We start from the raw sequence: 26,752 nt of genomic DNA on the forward strand, positions 1-26,752 counted from the left end.
CTGGTGTGCAAAAGAGCAGAAAAGTAAATAAAAACAATATGGGGATGAGGTAGGTAGTTGACTGGATGGGGTATTTACAGATGGGCTATGTACAGCTGCAGCGATCGGTTAGCTGCTCAGATAGCTTTTGTTTAAAGTTAGTGAGGGAAATATATGTCTCCAGCTTCAGCGATTTTTGCAATTCGTTCCCGTCATTGGCAGCAGAGAACTGGAAGGAAAGGCGGCCAAAGGAGGTGTTGGGTTTGGGGATGACCAGTGACATATACCTGCTGGAGCGCGTGCTATGGGTGGGTGTTGCTATGGTGACCAGTGACATATACCTGCTGGAGCGCGTGCTATGGGTGGGTGTTGGTATGGTGACCAGTGAGCTGAGATAAGGCAGAGTTTTACCTAGCAAAGACTTATAGATGACCTTGAGCCAATGGGTTTGGCGACGAATATGTAGCGAGGGCCAGCCAACGAGAGCATACAGGTCGCAGTGGTGGGTGGTATATGGGGCTTTGGTGACAAAATGGCACTGTGATAGACTGCATCCAATTTGCTGAGTAGAGTGTTGGAGGCTATTTTGTAAATGACATCGACCGAAGTCGAGGATCGGTGGGATAGTCAGTTTTACGAGGGTATGTTTGGCGGAGTGAGTGAAGGAGGCTTTGTTGCAAAATAGGAAGCCGATTCTAGATTTAATTTTGGTTTGGAGATTTTTAATATGAGTCTGGACTGAGAAATTACAGTCTAGCCAGACACCTAGGTATCTGTAGTTGTCCACATATTCTAAGTCAGAACCGTCCAGAGTAGTGATGCTGGACGGGCGGGTAGCGATCAGTTGAAAAGCATGCATTTAGTTTTACTAGATTTTAAGAGCAGTTGGAGGCCACAGAAGGAGTGTTGTAGGGCATTGAAGCTCGCCTGGAGGGTTGTTAACACAGTGTCCAAAAAAGGGCCAGAAGTATACAGAATGGTGTCGTCTGCGTAGAGGTGGATCAGAGACTCACCAGCAGCAAGAGCGACATCATTGATCTATACAGAGAAAAGAGTCAGCCCGAGAACTGAACCCTGTGGTGCCCCCATAGAGACTGCCAGAGGTCCAGACAACAGGCCCTCCGATTTGACCCACTGAACTCTATCAGAGAAGTAGTTGGTGAACCAGGCGAGGCATTCATTTGAGAAACCAAGGCTGTCGAGTCTGCCGATGAGAATGTGGTGATTGACAGAGTCGAAAGCCTTGGCCAGGTACTTACTATGACTGAGATATGCAGTTGTCTCACCTAGCTAAAAGAGTTTCTGACTCAATTGTAAATGTAAAATGTGACTTTGGTACAGTAACAGTATATGGTGTTTACAGTGGTGTAACGTGACAGAGAGCTTACAGAAGAAAAATGAATGTAATCAATCAATCAACCAATCAGTACCTGTCGTATCCTCTTGACCTGTCCCTCTATGGAATAGTCTCTGGCATCGGTTCGGCTGGTGCCCTCATGTCCGGGCATGTCAATGCACAGCAGGTGCTGGTGCTTGGGCAGGAACTACAGGTAGAGACAAACAGCACAGTTAACACCTCAACCACACTGTCTATCTACTACAGATAGACATACAGACATACAGCACAGTTAACACCTCAACTATACTGTCTATCTACTACAGATAGACATACAGCACAGTTAACATCAACTATACTGCACAGTTAACAGTTAACACCTCAACCACACTGTCTATCTACTACAGATAGACATACAGACATACAGCACAGTTAACACCTCAACTATACTGTCTATCTACTACAGATAGACATACAGCACAGTTATATACAAGGTACATCACAGTTAAAAATGAAAAACATGACTTGAGTCTACATATCCTGTCTACTTTATTACTTTATCCATTAATGATCCTTATCCAGTTATTACACTACTAACAACATTGTATTAGCGCGTTACATTATTTAGTAGGTATAAACATTGTTACTGTAGTAATTACATGGTTATAAAGGTATAACAGCAATGTAACATGACTGTTCACCAGTGTTGTAGTCCGAGTCACGATAGCTATGTCCGAGTCACTATGGCTATGTCCGAGTCGAGTCCCAAGTCCCCTGTGCTCGAGTCCGAGTCACTATAGCTATGTCCGAGTTGAATCCGAGTCCAAGTCAGAGTCAACAATGCTCGAGTCAAGAGTCCCTATATGACTAAAGTCCGAGTCCCAGCGCTCCAGTCCGAGTCCCAGGGCACCAGTCCGAGTCCCAGCGCTCCAGTCATGGGTCACAGTGCAAGTCCTGGTCCCAGTGTCACTGGATCTGAGTCCTGGTCCCAGTGCTCCAGTCTGAGTCACTGGATCTGAGTCCTGGTCTTAGTGCTCCAGTCTGAGTCACTGGGTCTGAGTCCTGGTCCCAGTGCTCCAGTCTGAGTCACTGGATCTGAGTCCTGGTCCCAGTGCTCCAGTCTGTCACTGGATCAGTCCTGGTCCCAGTGCTCCAGTCTGAGTCACTGGATCTGAGTCCTGGTCCCAGTGCTCCAGTCTGAGTCACTGGATCTGAGTCCTGGTCCCAGTGCTCCAGTCTGAGTCACTGGATCTGAGTCCTGGTCCCAGTGCTCCAGTCTGAGTCACTGGATCTGAGTCCTGGTCCCAGTGCTCCAGTCTGAGTCACTGGATCTGAGTCCTGGTCTTAGTGCTCCAGTCTGAGTCACTGGGTCTGAGTTCAATATTAAATATGGTATTTTCTGTTGGTTTATGTGCAGATAAAAAAAAACTTTTGAAAGGAAAATGAATGATTCAGTGGTTCTTCAGACATATTTGGCATTTTGGTTAGTGTTTTTGTTTTGTCACTTGCTAGCCGGATGCTCGTCTCTCTGCTACATTTACGCTTCTTTTGATTTGGTAGAGGAAATCTGCCCAGCAACAACTAGTGGCGGGCTGGCGGGGAGACTTTCATGTGAGTATTGAAGTTAGGCAAAGATATTCCTCCTTCCCCAATGGTCATAATTGCCTTCAATATCCAATAGCCTATGAAACAAATACGTTGTTCGTACACAGGCTCACACATTTTATGTCAACGTTCAATAGTTACGTCACATCAATAATGATATTTTGAAGGAATCAATGGTCTCTAGATGGCTATTGCTCCTGTCAGATTATTATGTGTAATAATTGTAACAGGCTCTCAGATACTTTCTTAGTGACTGCTCACTAATATGTGTAGTTTAAAAAAAATCCAGAGTTGTCAGAACCTGGCTATGGACCTGGCTATGGAATGCAGGGGGGGAGACTGGTCAGAACCTGGCTGTGGACCTGGCTGTGGAATGCAGGGGGGAGACTGGTCAGAACCTGGCTGTGGACCTGGCTATGGAATGCAGGGGGAGACTGGTCAGAACCTGGCTATGGACCTGGCTGTGGACCTGGCTATGGAATGCCAGTCCGATGGACCTGTCAAGGAGGCAAGTCATGAAAATCTGGACTCGAATCTGAGTCCTGGACACAAGTACTACAACACTGCTGTTTACTATGATACTGTATGGTCTGATGTACTGTGATACTGTTTACTATGATACTGTATGGTCTGATGTACTGTTTACTATGATACTGTATGGTCTGATGTACTATAATACTGTATGGTCTGATGTACTGTTTACTATGATACTGTATGGTCTGATGTACTATGGTACTGTTTACTATGATACTGTATGGTCTGATGTACTGTTTACTATGATACTGTATGGTCTGATGTACTATAATACTGTATGGTCTGATGTACTGTTTACTATGATACTGTATGGTCTGATGTACTATGGTACTGTTTACTATGGTACTGTATGGTCTGATGTACTGTTTACTATGATACTGTATAGTCTGATGTACTGTGATACTGTTTACTATGATACTGTATGGTCTGATGTACTATGATACTGTTTACTATGATACTGTATGGTCTGATGTACTGTTTACTATGATACTGTATGGTCTGATGTACTATGATACTGTTTACTATGATACTGTATGGTCTGATGTACTGTTTACTATGATACTGTATGGTCTGATGTACTATGATACTGTTTACTATGATACTGTATAGTCTGATGTACTGTTTACTATGATACTGTATAGTCTGATGTACTGTGATACTGTTTACTATGATACTGTATGGTCTGATGTACTGTGATACTGTTTACTATGATACTGTATGGTCTGATGTACTGTTTACTATGATACTGTATGGTCTGATGTACTATAATACTGTATGGTCTGATGTACTGTTTACTATGATACTGTATGGTCTGATGTACTATGGTACTGTTTACTATGGTACTGTATGGTCTGATGTACTGTTTACTATGATACTGTATAGTCTGATGTACTGTGATACTGTTTACTATGATACTGTATGGTCTGATGTACTGTGATACTGTATGGTCTGATGTACTGTTTACTATGATACTGTATGGTCTGATGTACTGTGATACTGTATGGTCTGATGTACTATGATACTGTTTACTATGATACTGTATAGTCTGATGTACTGTTTACTACGATACTGTATGGTCTGATGTACTGTTTACTATGATACTGTATGGTCTGATGTACTATGATACTGTTTACTATGATACTGTATGGTCTGATGTACTATGATATTGTTTACTATGATACTGTATGGTCTGATGTACTGTTTACTGATACTGTATGGTCTGATGTACTGTTTACTATGATACTGTATGGTCTGATGTACTATGATACTGTTTACTATGATACTGTATGGTCTGATGTACTGTTTACTATGATACTGTATGGTCTGATGTACTATGTTACTGTTTACTATGGTACTGTATGGTCTGATGTACTATGGTACTGTTTACTATGGTACTGTATGGTCTGATGTACTATGTTACTGTTTACTATGGTACTGTATGGTCTGATGTACTATGGTACTGTATGGTACTGATGGTCTGATGTACTGATACTGTTTACTATGGTACTATGGTCTGATGTACTATGGTACTGTATGGTCTGATTTCAGGTTGACATTATATGTGATATTCAGCAGACACTCAAAGCGACTTAAAGTGTATTTTTAGTAAATGTGATTCCTGCAAAATGTGTGCATGGCTGTCCTACGGCTGTCCATACTGTACCTTAGCCACAGGCAGCCACATGTCCTTGTTAGCAGAAAAGCCGTGGAGCATGAGAATAGTGGGGCGGCCCGGACCAGGCTTTCCTCTGTGGGAGTAACAGAACCGGTAGCCTCTGTTCTCAGAGTAGACAACCTGCAGGCCCAGCCGCCGACGCCAGTACCTGATACGGGGCCGGGGGGAGACAGACATGGGTCAGTTAGCTAGTTAGGAGAAAGACAGAACATAGTGAGTTAATGACAAACAGAAAGGCAGTAACAGGAAAACTAACAGGAAGCAGCAGGTAACAGGAAAACTAACAGGAAAACTAACAGGAAAACTAACAGGAAAACTAACAGGAAAACTAACCCTCTAACCCTCCTCCCTAGTATCCCTCCCCACCCCCCAACAATGGACATAAAGGGCTTGTCGAGTATCCACCCCCAATAATGGACATAAAGGGTTTGTCGAGTATCCACCCCCACCCCACCCCCAACAATGGACATATAGGGCTTGTCGAGTATCCCCCCCAATAATGGACATATAGGGCTTGTCGAGTATCCCCCACCCCCCAACAATGGACATAAAGGGCCGAGTATCCACCCCCAATAATGGACATAAATGGACCCCCAATAATGGACATATAGGGCTTGTCGAGTATCCCCCCACCCCCCAACAATGGACATAAAGGGCTTGTCGAGTATCCACCCCCAATAATGGACATAAAGGGCTTGTCGAGTATCCACCCCCACCCCACCCCCAACAATGGACATACAGGGCTTGTCGAGTATCCCCCCACCCCCAACAATGGACATAAATTGGGTATCCCCCCACCCCCTCCAACAATGGACATAAAGGGCTTGTCGAGTATCCACCCCCCAATAATGGACATAAAGGGCTTGTCGAGTATCCACCCCCACCCCACCCCCAACAATGGACATACAGGGCTTGTCGAGTATCCCCCCCACCCCCCAACAATGGACATATAGGGATTGTCGAGTATCCCCCCCCCCTCCAACCCCCCCCCAACAATGGACATACAGGGCCTGTCGAGTATCCCCCCCAACAATGGACATACACAGGGCCTGTCGAGTATCCCCCCCAACAATGGACATACAGGGCCTGTCGAGTATTCCCCCAACAATGGACATACAGGGCTTGTCGAGTATCCCCCCCCAACAATGGACATACAATGGTATCCCCCCAACAATGGACATACAGGGCTTGTCGAGTATCCCCCCCAACAATGGACATACAGGGCCTGTCGAGTATCCCCCAACAATGGACATACAGGGCTTGTCGAGTATCCCCCCAACAATGGACATACAGGGCTTGTCGAGTATCCCCCCAACAATGGACATACAGGGCCTGTCGAGTATCCCCCCAACAATGGACATACAGGGCTTGTCGAGTATCCCCCCCAACAATGGACATAAAGGGCTTGTCGAGTATCCCCCCCAACAATGGACATAAAGGGCTTGTCGAGTATCCCCCCCCAACAATGGACATACACAGGGCCTGTCGAGTATCCCCCAACAATGGACATACAGGGCCTGTCGAGTATTCCCCCCCCAACAATGGACATACAGGGCTTGGTATCCCCCCAACAATGGACATACAGGGCTTGTCGAGTATCCCCCCCCAACAATGGACATACAGGGCTTGTCGAGTATCCCCCCCAACAATGGACATACAGGGCCTGTCGAGTATCCCCCCCAACAATGGACATACAATGGTATCCCCCCAACAATGGACATACAGGGCTTGTCGAGTATCCCCCCCCAACAATGGACATACAAGTATCCCCCAACAATGGACATACAGGGCTTGTCGAGTATCCCCCCCCAACAATGGACATAAAGGGCTTGTCGAGTATCCCCCCCCAACAATGGACATAAAGGGCTTGTCGAGTATCCCCCAACAATGGCCATAAAGGGCTTGTCGAGTATCCCCCGCCAATAATGGACATAAAGGGCTTGTCGAGTATCCCCCCCAACAATGGACATAAAGGGCTTGTCGAGTATCCCCCAATAATGGACATAAAGGGCTTGTCGAGTATCCCCCCCACCCCCCACCAACAATGGATATAAAGGGCTTGTCGAGTATCCCCCCAACAATGGACATAAAGGGCTTGTCGAGTATCCCCCCCAACAATGGACATAAAGGGCTTGTCGAGTATCCCCCCCAACAATGGACATACAGGGCTTGTCGAGTATCCCTGGGGAGTGGGCCATTATAAGGAGTTCAAAGTGGACATTTGGAAAGAGCCTGAATGAAGAAGGGCTCAGAAGGGACACCATAGAAGGGAGTCAGCAGGTCAGTGAGAGGTCTGTGCCCCAGACATCACTCTCAAAGAATGGACAAGAAGTGAACTTGATTGACAAAGGAGAAGAAGAGTGCCTAGGAGATATGTCTTGGCTGTGGACAGCAGCAGAGGACAAAACTGAATTAGGGCCTCTTCAATGTGAAACCATCACGCAATGGTCCAGGGTAATGGAGTGAAACCATCACGCAATGGTCCAGGGTAATGGAGTGAAACCATCACGCAATGGTCCAGGGTAATGGAGTGAAACCATCACGCAATGGTCCAGGGTAATGGAGTGAAACCATCACGCAATGGTCCAGGGTAATGGAGTGAAACCATCACGCAATGGTCCAGGGTAATGGAGTGAAACCATCACGCAATGGTCCAGGGTAATGGAGTGAAACCATCACGCAATGGTCCAGGGTAATGGAGGGAAACCATCACGTGATGGTCCAGGGTAATGGAGTGAAACATCACACGATGGTCCAGGGTAATGGAGTGAAACCATCACGTAATGGTCCAGGGTAATGGAGTGAAACCATCACGTAATGGTCCAGGGTAATGGAGTGAAACCATCACGCAATGGTCCAGGGTAATGGAGTGAAACCATCACGCAATGGTCCAGGGTAATGGAGTGAAACCATCACGCAATGGTCCAGGGTAATGGAGTGAAACCATCACGCAATGGTCCAGGGTAATGGAGTGAAACCATCACGCAATGGTCCAGGGTAATGGAGTGAAACCATCACGCAATGGTCCAGGGTAATGGAGTGAACCCATAAGATTAAATCTGATCATATGTGATCTACTCAAAGCTACTCTGACTTTGAAAGGCTTTGCAGATTAAACATTGGCAATAAATAGTCCCCAGCCCCCCAAACCCTGCTACCTCTTTCTTTCTCTCTCTACTTACAGAGGAGGACACAACACAGAAAGACAGTTGAGTTTGACCGCTGCCCACTAAGCTACTGCAATATGAAAATAGCTCTGGTGACTCTGCTTCCCCCGGGATAGACTGACTTAGGAAAATGTGTGTGTGTGTGTGTGTGTGTGTGTCTGTGTGTGTGTGGTTTATGTGTGAACAATGTTCATCTAAGACTGTACTATTGACCTTGGATGAGTGATTCAACACAACACTCCCAGCCACAGCCAAGTCCCCACAGCAGCCTTAGTGACGAGATCATGACGGACAGGACAGCTAGTGGGGCCACTCTGTTCTATCTGGTCAGTCCACAGGTCAGGTTGCAGAAGGTAATTCTACTGAACAGATGCCCTAACTTAATTTGACCCATTTTTACAAAACAGGAAAATAACCCTGCAGCAACAGGAAATGTGAATTATAATGAATGGACATTTTTGTAGGAGTTGATACATTTTTCGTTAGGTCAAATCAAGTCAGAAATGTATAAATGGAAATTACAAACTTTAAGATTATTATTTTGAATTGAACCTTTATTTAACTAGGCAAGTCAGTTAAGAACAAATTCTTATTTACAATGACGGCCTACCGGGGAACAGTGGGTTAACTGCCTTGTTCAGGGGCAGAACTACAGATAGGGGATTCGATCCAGCAACCTTTCGGTTACTGGCCCAAAGCACCTACCACCTTTTAAAACCTCGAACACAGTACAATCTTGCATTTCTACGAGGAGGATCAAATTAAGATATGGCATCTGTACTCCTTTGTATTGCCTTGAGATAATACTGTGTTGCTCCATGCTCTGGGTGGCCTTTACTCCACTAGATTAGAAATGAGGCAAAGGTAATGGTTGAGTATTGTCAAGGGTAGAAATAGGAAACAAATCACTATGGTAACTCCCCAATGTAAAAATCCCCAAATTCTATGTAACAAACACATAAAATATAACACATCAAAATTACTTCACTTTGGGAAATCTGTCCTCCCCCGCCCCAATTCCACCCCTGGGTACAGTACTATAACAACAACTAAAATAGGAAGAATAGAAAACGGTCGTTATGTACAGAATCAGAATGTTAGGGATGGATCTACATTTACATAATGGGGTAGCTGGAAAATGGGGGAGGGTCATAAAAGTTTTTCAATTTCAGTCAAGGAGACGGTTTAGTATTTCGTTAATCTCGTCCAAGGGGAGGGTTATGTCGTTTGTGATTGATGAAATGTAAATATTTCTCAGTGTTTTAGAATTTATTTAATTTATTTGACCTTTAACTAGGCAAGTCAGTTTAGAACAAATTCCTATTTTCAATGACGGCTTAGGAACAGTCCATGTAATATAACTGCCTGTTCAGGGGCAGAACGACAGATTTGTACCTTGTCAGCTCAGGGATTTGAACTTGCAACCTTTCGGTGACTAGTCCAACGCTCTAACCACTAGGCTACGCTGCCGAATGAGTTGTTTATTAGTCTATATATCCCCGATGTCACACCTCATCTCTGATTCTCCGTTGGGCGCGCAATATCAAGTACGCCTATAGGATATTTAGTGTGGTCTCAATCAAATGATCTATGGGCTACGAAGCACACGCTGGGAGAAGCACAGAGCAAAGTTATATTTTAAGTTATCTGCTGGGATGGTGTAAAACCAGGCTGCATTAGGGCTGTGGCGGTCATGACATTTCGTCAGCCAGTGATTGTACTGCAAATAACTGTTGGTCTCACGGAAATTGACCGTTAATTAACAAACACATTCAGCATCTCCTGGCTTCCACACGCAGCCTACAAGCCACTGATGCAGACTCCTGGTTTCCACACGCAGCCTACAAGCCACTGATGCAGACTCCTGGTTTCCACACGCAGCCTACAAGCCACTGATGCAGACTCCTGGTTTCCACACGCAGCCTACAAGCCACTGATGCAGACTCCTGGCTTCCACACGCAGCCTACAAGCCACTGATGCAGACTCCTGGCTTCCACACGCAGCCTACAAGCCACTGATGCAGACTCCTGGCTTCCACACGCAGCCTACAAGCCACTGATGCATACTCCTGGCTTCCACACGCAGCCTACAAGCCACTGATGCAGACTCCTGGCTTCCACACGCAGCCTACAAGCCACTGACATCTATATTCTAATTAATCCATGTAATATAGTCTACACCATCACAATAAATCCATGTAATATAGTCTACCTACACCGTCACAATAAATCCATGTAATATAGTCTACCTACACCATCACAATAAATCCATGTAATATAGTCTACCTACACCGTCACAATAAATCCATGTAATATAGTCTACCTACACCGTCACAATAAATCCATGTAATATAGTCTACCTACACCGTCACAATAAATCCATGTAATATAGTCTACCTACACCGTCACAATAAATCCATGTAATATAGTCTACCTACACCGTCACAATAAATCCATGTAATATAGTCTACCTACACCATCACAATAAATCCATGTAATATAGTCTACCTACACCATCACAATAAATCCATGTAATATAGTCTACCTACACCATCACAATAAATCCATATAATATAGTCTACCTACACTATCACAATAAATCCATATAATACAGTCTACACCATCACCATCTACACCACCACCATTTATTTTAGAAAGGTCTAAATAAACATGAAATGAAGAAAATTTAGTTTATTTCAGAAGAACAGAATAACATACTCTGAGTTGTCCTTATCTCGGAGTTGTCCTTATCAGATCAGGTCCTGATGTGGCTATGCCAAATGGCTGTAGGCTACACTAGTTCATTTAGCAGACTAGATTTAGCTTAGAATTCCGTGCATTATTTTACAGTATGAAGAATACAATTGAAAAAAGCTGAATTAAAATAGAAAATATATTTTCTCCAACCGATTTGAGGGAGTGTCACACGGCTATTCTGTGTTGAGAGGTCAACAAAGAAACAGGTCCTCCTAGATGCTTAGAGTAATTAATATAACTTTAGTTGTGATACAAACGTTGGGATATATGTTTAGATGCATAATACATTGTAAGGCTGCATGACGAGACTAATGGTGATTTGAAAAAAGTCGCTTGAAAAGCTCTGCTTTGTGTTTTTTTGCGCAGGCTGTACACACTTCATCAGCCTCTCATTCACTTGATAATGCCTCGAATTTCACAGCGGTATCCCCTTTGTGGCCGTAATGCACCCTAAAAGAATCCATTCCATTCCAACATATAGGCCTATGGGCATCATTTACAAGTGATAGTATATAATTCACAAGTGATAAGCTAATAGTCACCCATCAACAGGGACAGCGGAAAAACATGTAATCTATGAACTTTACATAGCGAATAGAGGACGCTTTTCCCGAGATTCATTTTCATGCCAGCCAGGTAGGCTATACTCCTGTTGTAAAGAGAAGCAATGTGCTTAATATTAGGAAAGACCAAGTCTATAGAAAGCTGATGGGATCCTCCTCTTTTTAGTAGAGGCCATCACTCTGTTTTCTCACGCAATTGCATAGCCTATAGAAATGTTGCGCAACATGAGCTCTCATGAAGTGTTTGATTAGATTGTCCATTACATTTGCATTGATGTCAGAGTGGTTAGAGGGACAATAGAGTGCTGAGTACCAGGCAGTTAACAAGTTTGGTAGGCTACTAATGACCATCAGCAGCATCAGAGCTTAGAAAAGCCTAATTACCGTGACTACATGTGGAATTTGACTACCTTCACATGACTAGTGACTGCCGGTGTGGCGGTTGTTGTGTGCTCTCTAACTAACCAATGGCTGTGCTGTGTAGGCCTAGAGGCGGTTCAGGAGGAGAGTCATATGCTTCTTCGTTATGTTAATTTTATTCGGCCTCCTCTACAAAATGCACTCTAGTCTATACGGTCTGTTCGGTTTGAGCAGAAGAGCGCGAAGGTGAGAAGGAGGACCGGAGGTCAACTTTGATAGCTTGCTACTACGATCATAGAATATTGTTAAAAACAATATGTTTCTTGCCCGTGATGTATTTATCAGAGTTATTGACCTCACAATAAGCCGGATTCTGCTGACTCTGACACTGTGATGCTGAAACTTGAAGCAGCAGTCACGGTCACAATCAATCAGAAATGGACAGCTCATGGAGCTGAAAGACGCATTCCAGTAGGCATAACCGATTTCAACGTCTTCATTTTAATTACTAACAACAAGATGACTTTGTGTTGGAGCCTATTTCTTCCCATTTAAGAAATAAGAGCAAGGCCTGTTTGACAGAGAAAATTAGGCTACAGGCTGCTATATCAATAGATTTGTAGGTCAATTCCTCCATCCACCATGCACTCTTTAAATAGCCTACCTCCGTGTCTGTGAAGGGCTGTTAAGTTAAAACCAGGACTGGAATGGAGTGGGTATGACAGGCCTATGAAGGGCTATGTTCCATAGGCCTTCCTTTAGTAAAGACAGGCCTACCACTCGTTAGCTTAAGATTTATAAGAGAATAATACTGATTAATTAAAGTCTATACCAGCAGTTTGGTCCGCAACACTTTATGATGATACAAACTAACTGGGGAAAGAGGTGACTCCAAAGCATATAGGGATATAATTGTTTCGTTTCTTTGACATTCAGGAGGTACAACCTTCTATAGTTGAGGAGACAAAAAAATGTCCATCTATTACTATCACTATTAATTGATTAAGCTATTGACTTTCTGTCCAATAGAAGATGTTTAAACCCAGACAGCTTTTAGGGAAACACTTGTGACCTTGACTCGTTGGGTTAAACCACAGAAGAAGAGTAGACAGCAATACTCTGTCTGGGGTGGAAAGGTAAAACTAACTTCTGAACGTACCATGAGATTCCTAATGACGTCTCAGATTGAATCATTCGCAAACAGGGACAGTTTCATGGCAAATATAAGACACACTGTTTTGGCATTGGAGAATTATGATCAAACACATAGTCCTCTCTCTCACTCCATTCTTAGCCTGTAATTTGTGCAGTGTTAAAAAAATAATCAGCGAATATGTAAAATGATGTAGAATTGCATGACAGAAACACAATTTTTTTTCTCTGACCTGCAAATACGATCATAAACTCAGCAAAAAAAAAAAGAAACGTCCCTTTTTCAGGACCTTGTCTTTCAAAGATAATTCGTAAAAATCCAAATAACTTCACAGATCTTCATTGTAAAGGGTTAAAAACACTGTTTCCCGTGCTTGTTCAATGAACCAGAAACAATTAATGAACATGCACCTGTGGAACGGTCATTAAGACAATAACAGCTTACAAACTGTTGGCAATTAACGTTGTAAAAACTTAGGACACTAGAGAGGCCTTTCTACTGACTCTGAAAAACACCAAAAGAAAGATGCCCATGGTCCCTGCTCATCTCCGTGATCGTGCCCTTGGCATGCTGCAAGGAGGCATGAGGACTGCAGACGTGGCCAGGGCAATAAATTGCAATGTCCGTACTGTGAGACGCCTAAAACAGCGCAACAGAGAGACAGCTGATGGTCCTCGCAGCGGCAGACCACGTGTAACAACACCTGCACTGGATCGGTACATTCAAACATCACACCTGCCCGAGTTACACCAGGAACACACAATCCCTCCATCAGTGCTCAGACTGTCTAGGCTGTCTAGGCTGAGAGAGGCTGGACTGAGGGCTTGTAGGCCTGTTGTAAAAGCAGGTCCTCACCAGACATCACCGGCAACAACGTCACCTATGGGCACAAACCCACCATCGCTGGACTGACAATACTGGAAAAAAGTGTTGCGGTTTTGTCTCACCAGGGGTGCAGATCGGATTCGCATTTATCATGAAGGAATGAGCATCAAGGGTTCAGGTCTGGGGCACCGAGGCCTGTCCTCTGGAGCGGGATCGATTTGGTGGTGGAGGGTCCGTCATGGTCTGGGGCGGTGTGTCACAGCATCATCGGACTGAGCTTGTTGTCATTGCAGGCAATCTCAACGCTGTGCGTTACAGGGAAGACATCCTCCTACCTCATGTGGTACCCTTCCTGCCGACTCATCCTGACATGACCCTCCAGCATGACAATGCCACCAGCCATACTGCTCGTTCTGTGCGTGATTTCCTGCAAGACGGGAATGTCAGTGTTCTGCCATGGCCAGCGAAGAGCCCAGTTCTCAATCCCATTGAGCACATCTGGGACCTGTTGGATCGGAGGGTGAGGGCTAGAGCCATTCCCCCCAGAAATGTCTGGGACCTGTTGGATCGGAGGGCTAGAGCCATTCCCCCCCGAAATGTCTGGGACCTGTTGGATCGGAGGGTGAGGGATAGAGCCATTCCTCCCAGAAATGTCCAGGAACTTGCAGGTGCCTTGGTGGAAGAGTGGGGTAACATTTCACAGTAAGAACTGGCAAACCTGGTGCAGTCCATGAGGAGGAGATGCACTGCAGTACTTAATGCAGCTGGTGGCCACACCAGATACTGACTGTTACTTTTGATTTTGACTCCCCCTTTGTTCAGGGACACATTATTCCAGATTTGCCAGTACTTAAGCACTGCAGTACTTAATGTAGCTGGTAGCCACACCAGATACCGACTGTTACTGTTACTTTTGATTTTGACCCCCCCCTTTGTTCAGGGACACATTATTCAATTTCTGTTAGTCACATGTCTGTGGAACTTGTTCAGTTTATGTCTCAGCTGTTGAATCTTGTTATGTTCATACAAATATTTACACATGTTAAGTTTACTGAAAATAAATGCAGTTGACAGTGAGAGGACGTTTCTTTTTTTGCTGAGTTTAGATTCCGAGGCAATGCTTATACAGTAAATTATATCTTTCCACCCCTACTCTTGTCCACGGTGGTCTGCGAACCCACAACCTTCTCGCCCACAACCCTGTGCTCTATCAAAATTCCTGCATTGCCATGTAATGCCTACAGGATGAAGAACAGTTTCTAAACTGGCATATCCACTGTAGCATATCTCTGCTATCCACTTTGTTTAATTTTTGGGTATAGGGGTCACTTATTTATTTTTTTAGAGGGTTTAGGTATTATAGATTTAGCTAAAGGGCTGGCCAACCATTTTCACTGCCTTAGTGCAGTTCTTACCAGTTGTAGACATGGATGATAGCAGCAGGCCACATGTAGAATGAGGCAAAGAAGGCCAGGATAGGGATGACTAGAGTTCCTCCCGCCAGGACAAACATGTTCACCACGTCTACATCCATGGCTGTAGCGCTGCAGTTCCCTGCAAACAACACAGTTATTAACACCTGCACCATGAGCCAGTTAAACATATTAACACCCGCAACATGAGCCAGTTAAACATATTAACCTTTTTGGGATAGGGGGCAGCATTTTCACTTTTGGATGAATAGCATGCCTAGAGTGAACTTCCTCCTACTCTGTCCCAGATGCGAATATATGCATATTATTATTGGATAGAAAACACTGAAGTTTCTAAAACTGTTTGAATGATGTCTGTATAACAGAACTAATATGGCAGGCGAAAACCTGAGAAAAATCCAACCACGAAGTGGGACATCTGAGGTTTGTAGTTGGCTTGGCCTACCAAATACACATTGAGATATGGATGAAGTTGCACTTCCTAGGGCTTCCACTAGATGTCAACCGTCTTTTGAAACTTGAATGAGAATTCTGCTCATGAGACCTCTGAGTCAGTGGTCTGGCAGAGAGCCTTGGTCTCATGACGCGCGCTCCCGGCAAAGTTACCTCTCGTTCCGGTGCCTTTCTGAAGACAAAGGAATTCTCCGGTTGGAACATTATTGATATTTTATGTTAAAAACATCCTAATGATTGATTCCATACATCGTTTGACATGTTTCTAAAGGACTGTAATGGAACTTTTAGAGTTTTTGTTTTGATTATATACTCGCGCCTCACGAAGATGGAATACTGGGCTGAACACGCTAACAACAAGTGGCTATTTGGACATAAATGATGGAACTTTATGGAACAAATCAGTCATTTATTGTCAAACTGGGATTCATGGGAGTGCCTTCTGATGAAGATCATCAAAGGTAAGTGAATATTTATGGTGTTGTTTCTAACTTTGTTGATTCCAAAATGGCAGATATTCCTCTGGCTGTTTTGGGTTCTGAGCGCCGTTCTCAGATTATGCTTTTTCCGTAAAGTTTTTTTTAAATCTGACACAGTCTTCTAATTAATGCAACCGCTATCTTTAATTCTGTGAATAACACTAGTATCTTTTATCAATGTTTATTATGAGTATTCACCGGATGTTTTGGAATCAAAACATTACTGCATGTAACGCGCCAATGTAAACTGAGATTTTTGGATATAAATATGCACATTATCGAACAAAACATACATGTAGTGTGTAACATGATGTCCTATGAGTGTCATCTGATGAAGATCATCAAAGGTTAGTGATTCATTTTATCTATATTTCTGCTTTTTGTGACTCCTATCTTTTTTTCGCGCGCTGCCTTTTCAGCGGAATGTTGTCGAGGGGTTCCGCCTGTGCTAGAAAGGTTAACACCGGCAACATGAGCCAGTTAAACATATTAACACCTGCAACATGAGCTAGTTAAGTGGCAGCAACAGTCCTGAACCTAGCTTACAGTCCTGAACCTAGTTTTACAGTCCATGGTGGCAGCAACAGTCCTGAACCTAGCTTACAGTCCATGGTGGCAGCAACAGTCCTGAACCTAGCTTACAGTCCATGGTGGCAGCAACAGTCCTGAACCTAGCTTACAGTCCTGAACAGTCCATGGTGGCAGCAACAGTCCTGAACCTAGTTTACAGTCCATGGTGGCAGCAACAGTCCTGAACCTACAGTCCATTACAGTCCCTAGCTTACAGTCCATGGGTAGCTTACAGTCCTGAACCTAGCTTACAGTCCATGGTGGCAGCAACAGTTCTGAATCTAGCTTACAGTCCATTGTGGCAGAGTCCTGAACCTAGCTTACAGTCCATGGTGGCAGCAACAGTCCTGAAAGCTTACAGTCCTGCAACACCTAGCTTACAGTCCATGGTGGCAGCAACAGTCCTGAACCTAGCTTACAGTCCATTGTGGCAGCAACAGTCCTGAACCTAGCTTACAGTCCATGGTGGCAGCAACAGTCCTGAACCTAGCTTACAGTCCATGGTGGCAGCAACAGTTCTGAATCTAGCTTACAGTCCATTGTGGCAGCAACAGTCCTGAACCTAGCTTACAGTCCATGGTGGCAGCAACAGTCCTGAACCTAGCTTCCCTGGGGTGACAGGGTAGCCTAGTGGTTAGAGCGTTGGACTAGCAACCAGAAGGTTGCAAGTTCAAACCCCTGAGCTGACAATGTAAAAATCTGTTGTTCTACCCCTGAACAGGCAGTTACCCCACTGTTCCTAGCCCGTCATTGAAAATAAGAATTTGTTCTTAACTGACTTGCCTAGTTAAATAAAGGTAAAACAGTTTAAAAGCCTATCTTATACAGTCCATGGTGGCAGCAACAGTCCTGAACCTAAATTACAGTCCACTAGTCATTTTCCACACACACACACTATGTAAGAGTGCCATTTGAGTTAAGTTATGTAAAAGGGTCAGCTCTGAGCAGACCATTAATTGGAAACTGCAGTCATTCACCATTCAGGACACTGTGCTGTGCAGTGTATTCACCCAATCCCCTAGGGGTGTCAACTGTCCATTGTTCTGCATAGGAACTGTCGACTCATGTTTCAGGACACACTTCTGAAATTATTACGTATGCACAGCCTCACCATTTCCCAATAAAAACTACTGAAACAAAATAATTATGGTACTTCCTTTTTTGTTTTACACATCAGATACACACACATAATAATCAGATCAGGTGCCGGAAAATAGCCAATAGCCAGAAAAACACCCACGATCGTCATAATAGATCTCACTAATATCCTTACTCACTAATATGGTTATCAGTAAGCTAAATGGCCATCTTTAAAATGTTAACTTTCAGGTGAATAGGCTAGTTTTTCCTGGCCGGCCATATAATCTGGCTACACAGTATTAAATGCATGAAATTAATGGCTTCAATCAGTTCTGTTACCGTACTGTAGGCTAGACTTCGGTTGTCACAATGAAACACTCCTCTCGCTCTCTCCCTCTCTTCTCTTCCTGTAGTCGTTCTATGGAAATAACCGAGTAATCTTCACCGAAAGCCTACATTTCTATCAACTGACTCTTCACCTATAGATGTCATGAAGCAATGTTCACTGAGATATGTAACAACGTTTCATCTATCTTAAAGGGAAGGACGATAAAAGCAACAACAAAAAAATTACATAAAATGACTGCCGACATCAAGTGAAGGAAAAGGAAGCTCGACCAATAGAGAGGGAGTCAGATCCACATTTATGTAAGTGCTTGACCGAAGAGGGGCGTCAGAAACGTGGGAGAAGAGACAAAGCCAGTGACATTAATGCACTGTCTCAAACACAGATACAATTTAAATACGGGGGAAATGTATTTGTGAATGTTTATTTCAATTATGTAGTATACCAGACACCTACTTATATTTTAATATTCATGTTCAAGTCATAATTGATATCTTTCCTATCATTTCAACCTAAAAAGTGTATTTCATTGTGTGTTGATGCATTTACAGTTGAAGTCGGAAGTTTACATACACTTAGGTTGGAGTCATTAAAATTCATTTTTCAACCACTCCACAAATTTCTTGTTAACAAACTATAGTTTTGGCAAGTCAGTTAGGACATCTACTTTTGCATGACACAAGTCATTTTTCCAACAATTGTTGGACAGACAGATTATTTAACTTATAATTCACTATATCACAATTCCAGTGGGTCAGAAGTTTACATACACTAAGTTGACTGTGCCTTTAAACATCTCGGAAAATTCCAGAAAATTATGTCTTGGCTTTAGAAGCTTCTGATAGGCTAATTGACATAATTTGAGTCAATTGGAGGTGTACCTGTGGATGTATTTCAAGGCCTACCTTCAAACTCAGTGTCTCTTTGCTTGACATTATGGGAAAATCTAAATTAATCAGCCAAGACATTAGAAAAAAACATTGTAGACCTCCACAAGTCTGATTCATCCTTGGGAGCAATTTCCAAATCCCTGAAGGTAACACGTTCATCTGTACAAACAATAGTATGCAAGTATAAACACCATGAGACCACGCAGCCGTCACACCGCTCAGGAAGGAGACGCCTTCTGGCTCCTAGGGATTAACGTACTTCGGTGTGAAAAGTGGGAATCAATCCCAGAACAGCAGCAAAGGACCTTGTGAAGATGCTGGAGGAAACAGGTGCAAAACTATCTATCTCCACAGTAAAACGAGTCCTGTATCGACATATCCTGAAAGGTCGCTCAGCAAGGAAGAAGCCACTGGTCCAAAACCACCATGAAAAAGCCAGACTGCGGTTTGCAACTACACATGGGGCCAAAGATCGTACTTTTTGGAGAAATGTCCTCTGATGAAACAAAAATATAACTGTTTGGCCATAATGACCATCGTTATGTTTGGAGGCAAAAGGGGGATGCTTGCAAGCCGAAGAACACCATCCCAACCGTGAAGCACAGGGGTGGCAGCATCATGTTGTGGAAGTGCTTTGCTGCAGGAGAGACTGGTGCACTTTACAAAATAGATGGCATCATGAGGGAGGACAATCATGTGGATATATTGAAGCAACATCTCAAGACATCAGTCAGGAAGTTAAAGCTTGGTCACAAATGGATCTTCCAAATGGACAATGACCCCAAGCATACTTCCAAAGTTGTGGCAAAATGGCTTAAGGACAACAAAGTCAAGGTATTGGAGTGGCCATCACAAAGCGTGTGTGAGCAAGGAGGCCTACAAACCTGACTCAGTTACACCAGCTCTGTCAGGAGGAATGGGCCAAAATTCACCCAACTTATTGTGGTAAGCTTGTGGAAGGCTACCCGAAACGTTAGACCCAAGTAAACAATTTAACAGCAATGCTACCAAATACTAATTGAGTGTATGTAAACTTCTGACCCACTGGGAATGCGATGAAAGAAAGAAAAGCTGAAATAAATCATTCTCTCTACTATTATTCTGACATTTCACATTCTTAAAATAAAGTGGTGATCCTAACTTACCTAAAATAGGGTTGCAAATTTGCAAATTTGATTTGATTTGATAGGGGAATTTTTACTAGGATTAAATGTCAGGAATTGTGAAAAACTGAGTTTAAATGTATTTGGCTAAGGTGTATGTAAACTTCCGACTGTATACTGTAGATCTCAAGCCTTCACTTCCTTAACATCACTCTTTGGTTAGTGAGTGAGTATAGAGAATGAGGTGGTGTTAGAACACTGAGTGATCACAGAGATAGAATGAGGTGGTGTTAGAACACTGAATGATCACAGAGATAGAATGAGGTGGTGTTAGAACACTGAATGATCACAGAGAGAGAATGAGGTGGTGTTAGAACACTGAATGATCACAGAGAGAGAATGAGGTGGTGTTAGAACACTGAATGATCACAGAGATAGAATGAGGTGGTGTTAGAACACTGAATGATCACAGAGAGAGAATGAGGTGGTGTTAGAACACTGAATGATCACAGAGAGAGAATGAGGTGGTGTTAGAACACTGAATGATCACAGAGAGAGAATGAGGTGGTGTTAGAACACTGAATGATCACAGAGAGAGAATGAGATGGTGTTAGAACACTGAGTGAGCCAGAGCTAGGAATGATCACAGAGAGCGGTACTAGGCTAATTATAGGATCATCACCAATCATTTTTATCAAATCAAAGTTTATTGGTCATGTACACATATTTGCACATATTTGCAGATGTTATCGTAAGGTGCAGCGAAATGCTTGTGTTTCTAGCTCCAACAGTGCAGTAACACCAAATCCAAAGCAATACAGACACAGTCCATAAAATAAAAATAAAGAAATATCTGAACGAGCAATGACGAAGTCCGGAATATATATAGTTATCTATCTAATAGATACATATATAAACTCAGCAAAAAAAGGAACGTTCTCTCACTGTCAACTGCGTTTATTTTCAGCAAACTTAACATGTGTAAATATTTGTAGGAACATAAGATTCAACAACTGAGACATAAACTGAACAAGTTCCACAGACATGTAACTAACAGAAATGGAATAATGTGTCCCTGAACAAAGGGGGAGTCAAAATCAAAAGTAACAGTCAGTATCTGGGGTGGTCATCAGCTGCATTAAGTACTGCAGTGCATCTCCTCCTCATGGACTGCACCAGATTTGCCAATTCTTGCTGTGAGATGTTACCCCACTCTTCCACCAAGGCACCTGCATGTTCCCGGACATTTCTGGAGGGAATGGCCCTAGCCCTCACCCTCTGATCCAACAGGTCCCAGACGTGCACAATGGGATTGAGATCCGGGCTCTTTGTCTACTTTTGTTCTGACAAATGAAGGCTATTCCATGTGAGAAATTGCCAAGAAACTGAAGATCTCGTACAATGCTGTGTACTACTCCCTTCACAGAACAGCGCAAACTGACTCGAACCAGAATAGAAAGAGGAGTGGGAGGCCCCGGTGCACAACTGAGCAAGGGGACAAGTACAATAGATTGTCTAGTTTGAGAAACAGACACCTCACAAGTCCTCAACTGGCAGCTTCAATAAATAGTACCCACAAAACACCAGTCTCAACGTCAACAGTGAAGAGGCGACTCCAGGATGCTGGTCTTCTAGGCAGAGTTCCTCTGTCCAGTGTCTCTGTTCTTTTGCCCATCTTAATCTTTTCTTTTTATTGGCTAGACTGAGACATGGCTTTTTCTTTGCAACTCTGCTTTTTGGTCTGCTTTTCTTTCACTCTGCAGTCCAACTCATCCCAAACCATCTCATTTTGGTTGAGGTTGTGTGATTGTGGAGGCCAGGTCATCTGATACAGCACACCATCACTCTCCTTCTTCGTCAAATAGCCCTTACACAGCATGGAGGTGTGTTTTGGGTCATTGTCCTGTTGATAAACAAGTTATAGTCCCACTAAGCGCAAACCAGATGGGATGGCGTATCGCTACAGAGTGCTGTTGTAGCAATGCTGGTTAAGTGTGCCTTGAATTCTAAATAAATCACTGACAGTGACACCGGCAAAGCACTCCCACACCATCACACCTCCTCCTCCATGCTTCACAGTGGGAACCACACATGCAGAGATCATCTGTTCACCTACTCTGCATCTCACAAAGACACAGCTGTTGGAACCAAAAATTTCACGTTTGGACTCATCAGACCAAAGGACAGATTTCCACTGGTCTAATGTCCATTGCTCATGTTTCTTGACCCAAGCAAGTATCTTCTTATTGGTGTCCTTAAGTAGTGGTTACTTTGCAGCAATTCGACCATGAAGGTCTGATTCACACAGTCTCCTCTGAACAGTTGATGTTGAGATGGGTCTGTTACTTGAACATTGTGAAGCATTTATTTGGGCTGCAATATTAGGTGCAGTTAACTCTAATGAACTTATCCTCTGCAACAGAGGTAACTCTGGGTCTTAATTTCCTGTGACGGTCCTCATGAGAGCCAGTTTCATCATAGCGCTTGATGGTTTTTACAACTCCACTTGATAGAAACTTTCAACATTATTGAAAATGTTCCCGTATTGACTGACCTTCATGTCTTATGGTAAGGATGGACTGTCGTTTCTCTTTGATATTTGAGCTTTTCTTGCCATAATATTGACTTGGTTTTTTTATCAAATAGGGTTATCTTCTGTACACCACCTACTACCTTGTCACAACACAACTGATTGGCTCAAACACAGTAAGAAGTTAAGAAATTCCACAAATTAACAAGGCTCACCTATTAATTAAAATGCATTGAGGATGACTACCTCATGAAGCTGGTTGAGAGAATGTCAAGAGTATGCAAAGCTGTCATCAAGTCAAAGGGTGGCAACTTTGAAAAAAGTTAAATATAAAACATATTTTTATTTAAAAAAAAAAAAATTTAAAGGTCACTCCATGAATCCATGTGCCATTTCATAGTTTTGACGTCTTCATTATTCTACAATGTGGAAAACAGTTTAAAATTTTTTTTTTAAATCCTTGAATGAGTAGGTGTGTCCAAATTTTTGTCTGGTACTGTATATACACACACAGTGCAAAAGTATTCATCCCTCTTGGTATTTTTCCTATTTTGTTGCATTACAACCTGTGATATACATTTATTTTTATTTGGATTTCATGTAATTAACATAAACAAAATAGTCCAAATTGGTGAAGTGAAATGAAAAAAATAACTTGTTTCAAAAAAATTTTTTTTAAATTCACGTGAAAGTGTTGCGTGCACCACAACAAGAGAGGGCCGCCACCAAAAATCATGGAACAGGCAAGGAAGGCATTAATCAGAGAGGCAACAAAGATGAAGGAGCTGCAAAACTCCACAGCGGAGATTGGAGTATCTGTCCATAGGACCACTTTAAGCCGTACACTCCACAGAGCTGGGCTTTACGGAAGAGTGGACAGAAAAAAGCCTTTGCTAAAAGAAAAAGATAAGCAAACACATTTGGTGTTCTCCAAAAGGCATGTGGGAGACTCCCCAAACATATGGAAGAAGGTAGTCTGGTCAGATGAGACTAAAATTGAGCTTTTTGGCCATCAAGGAAAACGCTATGTCTGGCGCAAACCTAACACCTGTCATCACCCCGAGAACACCATGTTTTTCATCGGGGACTGGTAAACTGGTCAGAATTGAAGTAATGGTGGATGGCGCTAAATACAAGGATATTCTTGATGGAAACCTGTTTCAGTCTTCCAGAGATTTGAGACTGGGACAGAGGTTCCCCTTCCAGCAGGACAATGACCCTAAGTATACTGCTAAAGCAAGTGGTTTAAGTGGAAACATTTAAATGTCTTGGAATGGCCTAGTCAAAGCCCAGACCTCAATCCAATTGAGAATCTGTGGTATGACTTAAAGATCGCTGTACATCAGCGGAACCCATCCAACTTGAAGGAGCCAGAGCAGTTTTGCCTTGAAGAACGAGCAAATCCCAGTGGCTAGATGTGTCATGCTCAAGTTCTGTTTTTTTGTCTTATTTCTTGTTGGTTTCACAATTAAAAATATTTGACATCTTCAAAGCGGTAGGCATGTTGTGTAAATCAAATGATACAAACCCCGTGATGATACCATCACTTCTACGCTGTGCTAAACTGTTCATGTCAGATACTGTCAACGCTGTGCTAAACTGTTCATGTCAGATACTGTCAACGCTGTGCTAAACTGTTCATGTCAGATACTGTCAACGCTGTGCTAAACTGTTCATGTCAGATACTGTCACATCAACGCTGTGCTAAACTGTTCATGTCAGATACTGTCTACGCTGTGCTAAACTGTTCATGTCAGATACTGTCTACGCTGTGCTAAACTGTTCATGTCAGATACTGTCTACGCTGTGCTAAACTGTTCATGTCAGATACTGTCAATGCTGTGCTAAACTGTTCATGTCAGATACTGTCAACGCTGTGCTAAACTGTTCATGTCAGATACTGTCAATGCTGTGCTAAACTGTTCATGCCAGATACTGTCAACGCTGTGCTAAACTGTTCATGTCAGATACTGTCACGTCTACGCTGTGCTAAACTGTTCATGTCAGATACTGTCTACGCTGTGCTAAACTGTTCATGTCAGATACTGTCAATGCTGTGCTAAACTGTTCATGTCAGATACCATCAACGCTGTGCTAAACTGTTCATGTCAGATACTGTCAATGCTGTGCTAAACTGTTCATGCCAGATACTGTCAATGCTGTGCTAAACTGTTCATGTCAGATACCATCACCTCAACGCTGTGCTAAACTGTTCATGTCAGATACTGTCTACGCTGTGCTAAACTGTTCATGTCAGATACCATCACCTCAATGCTGTGCTAAACTGTTCATGTCAGATACTGTCAACGCTGTGCTAAACTGTTCATGCCAGATACCATCACCTCAATGCTGTGCTAAACTGTTCATGTCAGATACTGTCAACGCTGTGCTAAACTGTTCATGTCAGATACTGTCAACGCTGTGCTAAACTGTTCTTGTCAGATACTGTCAACGCTGTGCTAAACTGTTCATGTCAGATACTGTCAACGCTGTGCTAAACTGTTCATGTCAGATACCATCACATCAATGCTGTGCTAAACTGTTCATGCCAGATACCGTCAATGCTGTGCTAAACTGTTCATGTCAGATACTGTCAAGCTGTGCTAAACTGTTCATGTCAGATACCATCACCTCAACGCTGTGCTAAACTGTTCATGTCAGATACCATCACCTCTACGCTGTGCTAAACTGTTCATGTCAGATACTGTCAACGCTGTGCTAAACTGTTCATGTCAGATACTGTCAACGCTGTGCTAAACTGTTCATGTCAGATACTGTCAACGCTGTGCTAAACTGTTCATGTCAGATACTGTCAATGCTGTGCTAAACTGTTCATGTCAGATACTGTCAATGCTGTGCTAAACTGTTCATGTCAGATACCATCACCTCAACGCTGTGCTAAACTGTTCATGTCAGATACTGTCAACGCTGTGCTAAACTGTTCATGTCAGATACTGTCAATGCTGTGCTAAACTGTTCATGCCAGATACCATCACGTCTATGCTGTGCTAAACTGTTCATGCCAGATACTGTCAACGCTGTGCTAAACTGTTCATGTCAGATACTGTCACGTCTATGCTGTGCTAAACTGTTCATGTCAGATACCGTCACATCAATGCTGTGCTAAACTGTTCATGTCAGATACCGTCACATCAATGCTGTGCTAAACTGTTCATGTCAGATACCGTCACATCAATGCTGTGCTAAACTGTTCATGTCAGATACCGTCACATCAATGCTGTGCTAAACTGTTCATGTCAGATACTGTCAACGCTGTGCTAAACTGTTCATGTCAGATACCATCATGTCAATGCTGTGCTAAACTGTTCATGTCAGATACTGTCAATGCTGTGCTAAACTGTTCATGCCAGATACTGTCACATCAATGCTGTGCTAAACTGTTCATGTCAGATAGTGTCAACGCTGTGCTAAACTGTTCATGTCAGATACTGTCAATGCTGTGCTAAACTGTTCATGTCAGATACTGTCAATGCTGTGCTAAACTGTTCATGTCAGATACCATCATGTCAATGCTGTGCTAAACTGTTCATGTCAGATACCATCACCTCAACGCTGTGCTAAACTGTTCATGTCAGATACTGTCAATGCTGTGCTAAACTGTTCATGTCAGATACTGTCAACGCTGTGCTAAACTGTTCATGTCAGATACTGTCAACGCTGTGCTAAACTGTTCATGTCAGATACTGTCAACACTGTGCTAAACTGTTCATGTCAGATACTGTCAACGCTGTGCTAAACTGTTCATGTCAGATACCATCACCTCAATGCTGTGCTAAACTGTTCATGAAAAGGATAAGAAACTACACTATGAAACAAAGATACATTTTTGAATCAGATGGCTTATTCATCACAAAACCCACTGATATTGCCAACTACTTTGATGATTGTTTAAT

At 43.1% G+C, this 26,752-nt stretch overlaps 1 protein-coding gene across 2 annotated transcripts in view; it reads right to left on the reverse strand.

Annotated features, from left to right (window-relative positions):
• The window catches only part of LOC112255104 (abhydrolase domain containing 6, acylglycerol lipase), a 33,665-nt gene extending 15,088 nt beyond the window's left edge, over nucleotides 1-18,577 (reverse strand). The window contains exons 1-4 of one of the 2 annotated variants that reach the window (XM_024428164.2): nucleotides 18,314-18,577; nucleotides 15,370-15,508; nucleotides 5,118-5,277; nucleotides 1,410-1,523 (exon numbers count right to left, since the gene is read on the reverse strand). In XM_024428164.2, the coding sequence (XP_024283932.1) occupies nucleotides 1,410-1,523; nucleotides 5,118-5,277; nucleotides 15,370-15,488 (393 nt within the window). In that variant the 5' untranslated portion in view covers nucleotides 15,489-15,508; nucleotides 18,314-18,577. Of the gene's footprint in view, nucleotides 1-1,409; nucleotides 1,524-5,117; nucleotides 5,278-15,369; nucleotides 15,509-18,308 lie in introns of both variants that reach the window. The other variant, XM_024428165.2, reaches the window with a different exon arrangement.
• Nucleotides 18,578-26,752: the final 8,175 nt, after the last annotated feature.

This window comes from Oncorhynchus tshawytscha, linkage group LG07, assembly GCF_018296145.1.
Source record: "Oncorhynchus tshawytscha isolate Ot180627B linkage group LG07, Otsh_v2.0, whole genome shotgun sequence".
NCBI lineage: Eukaryota > Metazoa > Chordata > Actinopteri > Salmoniformes > Salmonidae > Oncorhynchus > Oncorhynchus tshawytscha.